This window comes from Aptenodytes forsteri, unplaced genomic scaffold, assembly GCF_000699145.1.
Source record: "Aptenodytes forsteri isolate BGI_AS27 unplaced genomic scaffold, ASM69914v1 Scaffold15, whole genome shotgun sequence".
Taxonomy (NCBI): Eukaryota; Metazoa; Chordata; class Aves; order Sphenisciformes; family Spheniscidae; genus Aptenodytes; species Aptenodytes forsteri.
The window spans coordinates 11,195,867-11,208,708 of record NW_008795129.1 but is presented as its reverse complement, the minus strand read 5'-3'; the positions used below and the strand labels follow the sequence as shown (position 1 = coordinate 11,208,708).

General features: G+C 54.8%; 1 protein-coding gene across 1 annotated transcript in view; it reads left to right on the top strand.

Annotated features, from left to right (window-relative positions):
- LOC103897690 (ligand-dependent corepressor) overlaps nucleotides 1-6,248 on the top strand; it is a 51,327-nt gene extending 45,079 nt beyond the window's left edge. Inside the window, exon 6 of the mRNA XM_019471745.1 lies at nucleotides 1,150-6,248. Coding sequence (XP_019327290.1) covers nucleotides 1,150-5,653 — 4,504 coding nt within the window. The 3' untranslated portion in view covers nucleotides 5,654-6,248. The remainder of the gene's footprint in view (nucleotides 1-1,149) is intronic.
- Nucleotides 6,249-12,842: the final 6,594 nt, after the last annotated feature.

Sequence of the window (12,842 nt, the reverse complement as noted above, 5' to 3'; positions counted from 1 at the left end):
GGGGGGGGGGGGGGGGGGGGGGGGGGGGGGGGGGGGGGGGGGGGGGGGGGGGGGGTCACTCCTCTGGTACAAGGCCAGGAGGTGCAAAGTGCAACTGTTACCGCAAAGCAACCCGGCATTGCTGGCAAAGATCCTGTGCCAAACAGTGTGGGTGCCAAGGCGCGCAGCCCCCTCGGCGTGGCAGGGACTGCGTGGGAATCGCCTGCGCTGCCGTTGGGAACAGATACGGTCTCCATAACAGCGCCTGGTGTTGCACTTCTAACAAGTTCATGAAAACACTGGGTAATTACCCCTGAACCTCTCCACCAATAAGTCCTAATTAATTGCCTCTGCCAAGCAGGTAGACGATAATCGCCTTGGTTTGAGAGCTAGCTAGTGGCAGTGATCCCGTGCTGTAGAAGCACACCTTTCTGAGCCACCGCTGCACGTTGACAGTCAGCCCTTCAGCTGCAGAGCCACTTTATTAAATGGCAATAAATCAAAGGTCAGTGCAAATGGCAAGGCACCGCACCATGCAAGAGTGCATTCCTGCCCGCACGTCCTGCAGGCTGGGAGCTTGCCAAAATTTCTGCACCGATTACAGAGGAGGCTCAGATCTGCTGTTTGCCCTAGACCCATTTTCTGCCACCAAGACGTAAGCAGAATATGAAGACTTACAGTAGTTCAAGATTTCTGGCATCTGGCTGCCTAGCTGGGGCACTGCTCTGCTGCCCCCAGCCTGGCTGTGCAGATCGAGCATGCAGAGGTGTGCAGTCGTCCTGGTGGGTCCCAGAAGTGCTGGGCCTTCTACACCGGGCACCGTGCAGATACTAAATCCGATTCTCACTGGAAATTTAGGTTTGCTTTGAACACGTCACATGGTGCCTACACACCAGGATGTCCTAGGCAGAAGTGTAATTATGGGTGCTCTGGCAGTGGGAGACGAACAAAAGTGCAGGCTGTGTCCTGCCAGCAGTATGCAGACACAAGTGTGCATGCTGGAGACTGAAGGGATACCTGCCAGGCCCGTGACGACAGGATGCTTGATCTCACCTGGAGGTCAGGCAAGCAATATGCCTGAGTGGGAGGAGAAGGGTTATTCCAGTTTTGCAGCATAAACTTTTATTCCCTGGGACATGTTACTGATTGCTTCTCTCTTTGTCTCTCTAGTGAGGATGCAGCAGAGACAATAGCAATAGACTCTAACAATCAGCCGAAGTCTCCACTGGAAAAGTTTATGGTCAGACTGTGTACACATCACCAGAAGCAATTCATTCGTGTGCTAAACGACATATACACTGAAGTACAACCAGACTCTGAAGGCCAGCAGTTGGCTGAATCCGAGAGCATGGAGGCCTCTACTTGTGGCTCTGGTTGTAGCCAGCGAAGCACTGAAAGTCAGGATAAGGGTGCTACTTGTACTGAATCAAAGCCCCCTTATTCCTCGGACCCAGGACAGTCGGGGTCCGATGGCCCCCTGCATGTTACAGGACAAGCCCCGAAGCAGCCGGTGGAGCTGAAGTCTCTGGACAGAGCAGAGAGCTCCAGTCCTGCTTTGAGAAGGGACTTCTCCGAGCTCCCCGTCACCAGGCTTCGTTCTGCTAGTCCAAAGGATAGCTCCACCCAAGGATACCTCAGCACGTTGAACTCTTCCTCTTTGACTTTCCATCATGCCACAAAGAGCCTGGAAGGGCAGCAAGCTGCTGGACACGAGCAAGAAGCTGGTGTCAGAAAGTGTGAGGACAATAAAGAACAGCTAGCAGGTAAGACTCTCGTGGAAGGTTATATCTCGGTCAAAGTGGCAAACGTGAATGGCAGCGAGGACAGCTTAGATGGCTGTCTGGGGTCCCAAAAGAGCTCTTTCAGAGCTCTGCCGGAAGAGTCCTGGGATCCCGGCTTTGCGGTGACCCCACCTCGCAGAGCCGACAAAGAGAACACTTTGCAATGCAGCTCGAAAGCATCTTTGCACCAGGACTTAGACGCAAAAGAACAAGATGCGAGACCAAAGCAAGAAAACCACCTGCATGTCGTGGCCAAGGGCAAGGCAGGCTGCCACCTGCACCCGGCCGACAAGGGCCCGCTCGACAAGTCCAAAGAGGGCTGGCTGCCCACTGGTGCCACGCCAGCCGCCCACCGGACCCCCGGCGGGCACCCCCGCGCCAAGGTAGCCTCCCTCAGATCCACTCGGAAAAGCAAGAAGGCGTCGGGGCTGAGGATCAACGACTATGACAACCAGTGCGACGTGGTCTACATCAGTCAGCCCATCACCGAGTGCCATTTCGAGAGCCAGCGGTCGGTGTCATCCCGCAAGACGGCAAGGAAGAGCACGCGGGGGTACTACTTCAACGGGGAGTGCTGCGAGCTCCCGACTGTCCGCACGCTGGTTAAGAGCTCCCGGGCGGAGGAGAGGGGGAGCAGCCCGGCACTGCGAACAGAGACCCTCGTAAGCACTAAGCCGCCCCTGGTGCTCTCGGTGGGGGGGTCTGCGAGGGCAGGACGGGAAGGTGAGAAGAGGGTTTCCCTGAGGCTCCTGGCTAAAGGGGCACCAACCAGCCGAGAAATGAAAGAGAGAGCTGAGCCGGGCTCCGTGCAGCCCCGAGATACCCGGGCGCTGCGGTCAAGGGAAGCTGCCATGGCCGTGCCCTTCTTTTCCCTCTCTGCTCCACCCAGCCCCCAGAAAGAGGACAGCTTGGCTGGCTCGCCACCCCCCGGCTCCCCTCCCGCCGAAGGAGGGGGGACAAGAGCGGGAGGCACCATCCCCTGGGAGGCTGGCAGCAGCCTGGGCTCCTCCAGGGACAGCAGCAGCAGTGGGCAGGCTGCCGATTTTGCTGCCCTTCCCATCTCAGAAGCACCCGGCGGGGAGAAAAGTTGCCCAGGCTCTGACATACAAACTGATCTGGACCTCGCCACCAGCCCGGAGCCAAAGTCCCCCTTGCAGCCCTCCACCGCTGTGGACACAGCACCCTTGGCCCATGATGATGCCAGGGATCCTGCCCAGCTTCCAGGTGCGGGAGACACGGAGCCCTGTGAGCTGCGTCTGGCAGAGCCCTCCCCACGCTCTCCAGGCTGGCAGGCTCCCGATGAGCCCCCTGCCACCATGGACGGGGCGAGCACCCCAGAGCCCCCTGCCACCTTGCAGTGTGTGGATGTGAACAAAGGCGTCGATGCTGAACCAGAAGCCGAATCATTGTGCACGGCGGGTGATGGCTCCCTTGAGCAAGAGGAGGCTGTGCCGGCCAGCACAGCCCTCCCTGAAATCTCGGAAGGGGAGGCAGTGCTGAATAACAGCCCGGCAGGTGAAAAAGAGCCCACTGAAGGGGAAACGCCACCTGAACCTGACGGCTCAGACACTGCAGAGAAAGACTCTGTCTCTTCCAAAGACAGTCTAGACAAGAAGCGAAAGAAAGGCAGGAGAGTGCTTGTGGCATCGGACCGGTGTCTCCGAAGCCAGCAATCCCAGTCACCCGCTGAGGGCAGTGCTGAGGATGCTGGTTCTTCCAGCTCTGTGCAGCTTCCTTGCCTTCAGATCAAACTCTCCAAGAGCCCTGGCGCTAAGCGATTCAAGAGAGAAGTGCACCTGGATGGGGCAGCATCCATGCACTTCCCAAATGACTGCTTCCCCAACACGCTGCTCAAAACCACCGAGGGGCCAGGCACCGGCCAGGCTCCAGAGAGCATCACTGAGCAGCGGCCAGGCGAGGAGAATGGTGTCACTACCAGACAAACCTATAAAAGCATCTTAGCGAAAGAGACTGTGGCAGAGGGAGAAAATTCCTCTAAAGACGACCCCCCAGCTGATGGCCACCAAAGTCAACCAGGTGAGATGCTGGAAATCAGCGTCCAGGCTGATTCTGAGAAGCAAAGCATTCTCCTCCCTCCGGAGAGCAGCATGCCTGCAAATGATGCCGAGCAAGTGGATGTGAAACCAGGCCATGCCAGCGCAAAGGATGAGGAGAGCTCCGACAGTGCCATGGACACGGGCAAGCTGGAGAGCTACAAGCCGATGGCCAATTCACCTCCATGTCCCAGCAGCAGAGGTGGAAGCAAGCATCTTCCAGCAAAGGCTGCAAAGCATAAAAAGGTCGCCCTGCAGTTTTATAACTTAAGACATGCACCCGCACCCACAGACACCGCAAAAAGGAGCACACCAGGGAAGGAGTCTATGCAAGCGATCCTCAAACTGAGGGACGAATGCAGTTCAGGGAATGACGACTCCCCGGCGTTGGAGGACATAGACATGGCTGACAGCAAACCAAAGTTCATGGAGTGGTGTGCTGAAGAGGAGAACCAGGAACTCATTGCCGAGTTCAACGCCCAGTACATGAAAGTTCAGAAGGGCTGGATTCAGCTGGAGAAGGAGGTGCAGCCAACCCCCAAGGTAAAGAACAAAGCCGACAAACTGAAAGAGATTTGGAAAAGCAAGAAAAGGACACGGAAAAGTAGAGGCTCACTGGAAGTGCAGAAGCTTTCTCCTGTCCAGATGCTGTTTATGAAGGCCTTTAAGCTGTCCGACATCTGCCAGTGGTTTCTGGAGACGACTGAAACCAGGTCTCTAGTGATCGTGAAGAAACTCAACACCCGTCTCCCAGGGGAGATCCCCCCCATCAAAGTCCCCATGCAGAAATATTCCTCTTCCAGTCTCTACCCCAGCTCACTGCAAGCCGAACGTTTGAAAAAACACCTCAAGAAGTTCGCCGCCACTACCCCAGCTCGGAATAACCTGAAGAACCAAAAGCTTTGGGCCAAAATTCGGGAGAACGCTGATAAAACAGAGGCTGAAGAAGCCACTGCTCCCAGCCAGACGTCTCCCACCGACGCCGGCGCCGAGGACCTGAGTGAAGACAAAACCATCCAGCCTGCCCCCAGCTTGCCCACGCAGGCCAGCACCAGGATCCTGCGCAAGTACTCCAACCTGCGGGGCAAGCTGCGAGCCCAGCACCGCGTGGTGAAGGCAGAGAAGAAGAGTGACAGCCTGGGGGACCACCCATCCCTGGAGAGCAAGCAGAGCCGGAAAAGCGTGTGCATCAACCCACTGATGTCTCCAAAGTTGGCCTTGCAGATCAAAGCAGACGCCTTTCCTGCTAAATCTCCATCAGTGGACGGGGCGGGGAAGGGGCGGAAGGGGAAGAGCAGGTCCCAGGAGGACCCCTCACCCAAAGCTGATCTCCAGCTCAGCAGGAAGAAGAGGACGCTGAAGGAGAGCGGGAGCACCCAGGAGCGGTCCGGCTCCGCCACCAAGGACAAGCTGCCTGCCAAGAAGGCCAGTAAAATAAAGCATTCGGAGGTCAGCGCAAAAGCTCCCGCCACCCGAAAGCAGGCTGCCATGGAGAGGAGCAATAAGCTGGCTAGAAAAATGTCTCTGAAAGACAAGAGAGCCCCAAAAAGGCAGCTGGAGAAGGTGCGGCTCCCCATGCGGAAAGGCAAGGAGAACACGAGCAGACGGGCCGTGCTGCCCCCTGGCCACGAGGAGCTGACCAAGTCCCCAAAGCAGAAGCCCCTGGGGGAGTCCTCCACGCGGTCGCAGAAGATGGCCAACAAGAAGCCCAGCGGTGGGAAGACCCTGACGAGATCCATGAAGAAGATGCAGGAGAGCAGCGGGTCGCAGGGCAAGAGGAAGCTGAGGGCAAAAGTGGACTGTTCGCACAGCAAGCGCTCGCGACTCGATCCGAAATAGCGAAGAACCGGTGGCCATGTACAAAACTGATGTATAGTAGTAACCCTTTACCATGCATTAACTAAAGCTGCTTTTATAAGCTGTAGCAAGCCTTTAAAAATCCGCAGCTAAAGGATAACGCCCGTGATTTTAGGCATCGGCAGATGTGTCTTGGACAGAGAAGAGGTCGGCCTGTCTGGCTCTGCTGTTCAGAAGGAAGTTTCTGCAGTTTGAACGTTCCTTGGGTTTTTTTTTAAACTTGGAACCAGGCAGTTTTAGTTAAAAGTACAGTGCCTTATTTATCACTTTAAAAATAAAAATAAGAAGCTCGTCTGTGTGATTTGGAGGCTTGCGTTTTATACTTGAGGCACAAGCACTTGTACTGTAGCAGAAAGAAAACCACCTTCGTGCACATGAAGTAGCTTTCGGCAGCCTTTGAGTGCACGCAAACATTTCCCTTTCCTTCAGAGTCCTCCTTCTGTCTGTCTTCTTAGTGGCATTTAAAGCAAAACCAAAACCATTTCCCATCACCGAGGGAGAGAAAGGCGAATCTGTCCTTTGTCGGTTCGTTAGTAGCAGCTGCTGGTGTCCCATACTGTTACCTGCATAAAAATATTAATTAGCTACTGGTGTGTGTACTGCTGATGGCTGCCTCGCTCCCCCATTGCACAGCCCGTGGGGTGGGGAGGTGCTGCTCAGGCGGAAGCGGCAGAGGAGATGCTGCGGGGGTTCTGGGCTGCCGCATCCACTGCTGCCGGGTGGGCGCGCTGGGCTGTATCCGTCTTTATTTCTTGCTGGCTTCAGGGATGAATCGCTCCTGCCATGCCCTACTTTTGGACAGACCTCCTTCTCCCATTTTCCGCACTCGTGGTGATTTCTGTAGTCTCTGACGGCAAAGTAGTTTCCACAGCGCTTCACTGAAGGTTGAATCTCTCCCCTTTTATGGGCTCGAGTTCCTTCTGATGCTGGTGCTCTGCAGCAGGGGAGACATGGCCCTCGCCCTGTGCTCTTGTGCATGTCTCGCCTAGCACCCTCCTAAGCCAGGATTTGCAGTTGGAATAGGGTTGGGATAAGGGACTGACTTAAGCTTATTTTTTACTGTAATCTGCATTTCGTCCTTTTACTAGCAAGGTGCGGTTGGTTTGTCCTTGCTTGTGTCTGGTGCTGTGGAGTCCGAAAGCGGCCAAGCCTCTGCCCTGTCCTGCAAGACACCTTTGCAGGGCTCCTCTGCAGGCCTCTGCAGCACGTTTAAAAGCCAGCTGGGGGTCTGCAGTGGCAGAACAGGGTCAGGGTGCCTAACACTTCTGAGAAAAACCTGTTAGAAGTGCACAGAGTGTGCAGCTGTGCTGGCTCTGCCGGGCAGAGATGATCAGTGGCTGGGAAGTGACTGCTGCGGTCTGCGCTCAGGGAAAGGAACCTGCTCAGCCATTGCGTCTCCACGGCTTCGCTTTTGCATTGCTGCACAAAGTCCGTTTGCATGAATCCCGATGCAAACCTCCTCCCGTGCAGAAAGCAGCAATGCCTGAGAGGGCACTGCGCGGGCTCTGGGGTCACCCGACCTTTAACAGCTGCTTGCTGATCCTTGCTCAGCTCCTTGTCCCTGCTGAGAGCAAGGCTATGGTGCAGGCCACACATTCAAGGGACACCTGCCCTGGGGGCAGAGGCTAGAGAGGGCTTGGCTGCAACGGGAATTGCTTTTCATGGTTGGCATTGAACCCCAGATCCCAAAGCCTATGGACTGGAGGTGGAAAGCAGATAATCATCTTTAAACCTTTCATTGTACCCGTTTAGAAGATGCAACAAGGCGTTTGAGATTCACACGCCCTTTGCAGAGCACCTCTGGCTCTCTTGCAGGTATTCCCTTCCCCCAGCGCTGACGCACACGAGGCTGCGGCACATTTTTCTCTTACTATAACCCCAGATCCCAAAGCCTATGGACTGGAGGTGGAAAGCAGATAATCATCTTTAAACCTTTCATTGTACCCGTTTAGAAGATGCAACAAGGCGTTTGAGATTCACACGCCCTTTGCAGAGCACCTCTGGCTCTCTTGCAGGTATTCCCTTCCCCCAGCGCTGACGCACACGAGGCTGCGGCACATTTTTCTCTTACTATGAAATGGCTGATTTAAAAAAAAAAAAAAATCCTTTACCTTTCCTTTGACATGCTAGAATTCCCTTCCCCCAGCGCTGACGCACACGAGGCTGCGGCACATTTTTCTCTTACTATGAAATGGCTGATTTAAAAAAAAAAAAAAATCCTTTACCTTTCCTTTGAATCATGCTAGAATAAGTTAACTCTCTGAACAGCTAGGAAGTGATTAAATCTAGCCTGTCAGTCCCTGTACAGATTAATATGAAGTTATCTATTACTTTAATTTTTACTGCATGCATTAAGTATGTCAAACATTCCATCAGAAAAGATTTTAAAATGTTTCAGGAGAGGTGTGAGGCAGGAGGGCACTGATGGCAGTTAAATGACTGATCTGTACCTTCCTTACAGATTGTCTTTCCCTCTTGCTTCCCTGTCCGTACTTACGGTCCTCTTCCCTCCGCCTGGGGCAGCCTCTCCGCAGGCATGCAGGCCCAGGATTTCCCCTCCTTCCCCTGGGCTGGGCGTGCGTGTGAGCACCCCTCTTACCTCCGCTCCTCGCACCGCTCCCCTGCAGCAAACCCCCCTTTCCCCATCCTTCACCATCGCTCCTGAAGCGCCTGCGCCGAGCTGCCCGTGCAGAGCCATGCCAGGCACCACGCGCCAAGCGCTCCTCGGGGCTTTCCCTCTCTCTTGCTCTCTTTCATTTTTTAGCTGCTGGTAAATGCAGGCTGTCCTGCTCTCCATCTTCTGTGCTTCTGGGAGTGGGAACCTCATTAGGATAAAAACATCGACAAAGCAGGTGGAGAGAGGCTTTCTGGATGGCGTCCTGCTGCTCCAGCCTCCCGGCTGCCTTCCTGCGCCCTGGGGCTTCACCAGCACCAGTTGGCTCAAGCGTGGCAAGGCTGGGAGATGGCCAGCGTCACCCTGGTACGGGAGCGGAGCAGCATCTGGGTGTCTGTCCCAGTTCGGTGTGCACTGCTTGGCTTAGGCGGTGGTGGGGTCAGCGCACCGAGCTTCCCCACAGTGTCCCTGCCAGGCATCGGCTCTGGAGAGGAATGGCCAGGACCTGTTGCGTGGAGAAATCAGAGATGCTAAAATGAAAACCATATTCCTCCCACCCCTTTGAACTTCCAGTCTCGGTCTGTAGTCTTCTGTTGTATTGCTGTGTTTCGGCTTGGTTGGATGGAGATTGCCTGTGCTGAAGGCAGGGGGTCGCAGGGCTCTGGGAGGGAGCGAGGTGGGTTTGGCCATGCTGGGCAGCGTGCAGGCAACGTGGCCTGAGGCCCAAAGCACCTGCAGCTTTGTCCCAGGCTCCGATCGCCTTCAACCAGCAGCTCTGTCCACCCCTGGGGGATGCCGGGGCATTCAGCAAGCCCTGGCTTTCTCACGTTAGACCTGGCATGTCCCACGCAAAGAGTAACACTCATGAAATCTGTGCAAAGATCCTACTGACTTTTAACAGGAGCTGGGCTGTGCCTCATAGGTGTAAATCTGAATTTCAGCTTCCTTTAATGAGGAAAGGTAGAGGGTATGTTTTGTGTCAGGATAGGACTGAAAAGAGGGTTCTGGGCTGGGCTGTGGATTGTTATTCTTGTCTTCAGAAAATGAATTAAGAGAAAGCAAATAATTCTGAGTTTTTTTCAGAGAAAACCATTTTTAAATACAATTGCCCCAGCCTGCTGCCTGGGACCAGCCCAGGCCAGGCGTGTGCTACAAGTCTCTCGTGGGTGCCTGGCTCAGATGGGCAGATGGCAGAGCAGCACCTTGGGCATCTGCAGGGACAGGGAGCCGTGGGTTTGCAGGACGTGCCGAGCCGGGCTGTCCCAGGGGGTGAGATGGTCTGGGGTCTTGTCAGCAGGGACCCCCCTGGCTCCCTGCTCCACTGTCCTTAGGTCCGGTCCCTGGCACCGCAGCCTCTGCAGGGCTCTCCCTGGCCGGGCACGTAAACCTTGCTCAGTGCTGCTCTGCTCTCTGTCTCCTCCTTTCCACCCAACAACTCCCCCTTATTTAAAAATTACAATTTTGAGGAAAACCGGAGTGATTCTTCTCTACATCGTGCTGTTTGTGAGGAGCTGGCAGGAGTGTTTCCTCCCGCAGCTGCCACGCTGGGTGGTGGGTTTAACTTGTGCAGGCAGTTTTTACGGAGAGCAGGCTTGTTTGCCAAGGGATGGGTAGGGTGAAGCCATTGCCTGTGGCTGAGTTATCGCAGCAAGCACTTGGGGCACGACCTCTCCAGCCTGCCTCGAGGTGGGAATATTGGTGCTTTAGTACAAGTTCTCCGAATTACAGATTCGTGCAATCCTTTGGGTTACTCCAGGGGAGGGTGCCCCAGGGGTGAGGTAGGCCAGGGGTGGTCGTCATCTCTAGAAAAGCATTAAGGCTTTCTGCTCTGAGGAAACCCCCAGCTCCTTGCTGGGCTTCTTTCCGTGCTGTCACTGCTCCGGGAGAGTCCGTCTTTGGCCCCTCTGCCTCTCCTGTGTGTGTTCTCCACTTGATACCAGTAGTAGCTTCCAGGTCTTGCTGACTACAACACCTGCTTTTAATGTGCTTTGCACTTGCTTTTGTGAATGCTTTATTTTGGGGCAGGAAGGAGGAATGCTGTAATTTGCTAGAAAATTAAATTTCAATTTCATTTGCTAGCAAATTAAAGGGTCTGCATGTGAGGTGACTGCCTGGCAGGGTAGCATTGCCTGGGTAGCTCCATTTTCTTTATCAATGCTCAGATGTTTGAATTTTTTTCTCCTTTTCTTTTTTCCCCGATCAGTCCTCGTGTTGCATTGCTCTCTTCCCAATTTACTTCCTGATTTCCTCTCTCCACGCAGCCACGTTTCAGCTATAACGGTACACAGGAGATAAAAAAATAAGTATAGGTAATACCATATATATAACCTGTTGCTCTTTGTTAATGACTTGGGACGTGCAACTCGTTCCTCTTCGTTCCGCAGCGAGGCAGCGGTGGTGCGCTGCTGAGGCACGGCCCCTGCCTTAGAGCAGCCTGTTTCCAATAAATGCAGCTTCTACACAATGCAAGGGATGCACAGGGAGCTGCAGATGATCTTAATGAATGGAAGGAAATAAGCAACATGATTTACCGCCTTATTCCACACGGGCATCGAGTGCGTTTCCGTTTGCTGTGGTGCAGAGCTGCCCACTGGCACTACCACAGTGCCATCCTCAGCTCCGCAGCCTCATTGCGCTCCTCCTCCTCTGGGCCACCCCGCAGCACCCTGCTCTGCGTCCTCAGCCCCGATTTCAGCACAAGTGCTGTGTCCCATGGAACAGACCTCTCCTCTTTCTGTTACTTTGGCTTTCCTTGCTGGCCAATTTCTCGTTCTAGTCTTGAAACTAGTCTCCATCCCAGCTCCCCGGTCCACGTAGCAGGAGCAGCGTCTTCTTAGCTCTGCACCTCCACAGCTGTCCTTGCTGTCCCTTTGCCCCCCTCTCTCATTTGCGTGGTTACCTTTTCCTCTCCTCACCTTGTCATCGGCATCTCCGGGTCTTCACACTTCACACAGTCAGGAACTCACCGTCTTACCTAACCTCTGGGAGGGGCTGGGTTTGCCGAGCTCAGAGTCAAAATTTATCTGTCAGGAGGTTGAGGGCTGCATCAAGAGCAGTTTGAGGCCAGGATGGCTCCTTCTATCTGTAGCTGTAAGGGTATTGTCTAGCAATGCTAGCCCTGGAATGGGTTCCCCTGCTGGCAGGGTGCGTGCAGTATATCCAAGGTGTGCACGCGTTTATATTCATCACTAATTCATCACTAATGAGGTCCTTTTTGCTCGTGTTTGCTGCGTGCAGTGGTGTCTCTGTGTTTGACTGCCAGTGAGATGCATTTGCAGCAAACCTTCTCCACAGAGCTGTTTAGCCAGCGCTGAGGCTTTCAGCAAACTGTCTGCCGTGTTGCTGGTCATCCTTCGTGAGCTGGGAGAGCGGGATGAACTCATCCCCGCTGCTCCCTGCGTTCCCGTCCCCCCCGTGCCAGGGGGAGCCGTGTGGCGCTGGACCGAGCAGGCCGGCGGGCTGCCCGAGCCACTTTTTGCTGGCGTGTGGATGAGTGAAGCTGCAGCCCAGCTCGTGTCCCAGCCGCTCACATGGCACCTCTGGAAATGCCGGCATTTCCGAAAGCTCTGCCAGGCCCTAGTAACCTCCTGGGAAATAGAGATGCAATCTCAGAAGGACACAGATGTACTGCTGCCCTGCTTTAACTGATGGACAGTTTCTCTCTCCAGCTCGTATTCTTTCAGCCTGACAACTGCATTCCCAGTTGAAGGTGACTGGGAAAGCCGCGGTTCCCAGCCTCCCGTAGGCACGGGCAGTGCCTTGGGCAGCAGGGAGGTGCGTGCTGCCGTCCGGGCTCGGGCTCTCGCCTTTCCACCGCTGGCGGTCTTGCCAGGGGAAGAGGGCTGAGCCCCAGCCAAGACGTCCTCGGGTCCGCATCCTCGGGCTGTACGCCTGGGCGGCCCGGGAGCGAGGTGGGGGTAGGCTCCCCCCTGCCAGGGAACGCCACTGTGGCTTTTCTTGTAGCAGTAGGTTTTTTGAGCAAACCACGAGGCTATGATGTCCCCGCATCGCGCGCGTCCCCCCCCATGTGTTGTAGCGTCCGTTCGGCCCATCTTTAGCTTGGTGGTTGTGAAATGAATCCATCTGTTCTAAGATGTTCTCAGGAGTTCTTGTTTGTATTAAGCTCACCCCTAGGCTTAGCAGAAATCACGGTCCCCATCCTTCCTTCTCCCCTCCCCGCAGACAAGCCCCCTCTTTCACGAGCACTTCCACCCCCTCCCCGAAGGGCGGCAGGGGGGGCAGCTGGTGGTTTCGATTCAGGGCACGTTGGCAGCCTGGGGGCAGCCAGAGGAGCTGGGATGCAGCCGGACAGCGTTCGCCGCGTGGGTCCGGAGGCTGGGCGGTCCCTCGGGCTGCGTTGCTAGCCAATGTTTTCTAAGTCTGTTTGTAAGAGTACCTAATTTTAAAATGAAATGTGAATATATATTATGTGTAGGTGCCATGTAAGATAGTGTTGTGCTAGGCGGCAGGATGCTAACCTACTTTTTAAGCTTTTTTGGGACAGAAAAAAGCATTTTTCTCTCACTTCGTGCTCACAGATCTAATATTGTAAATAGG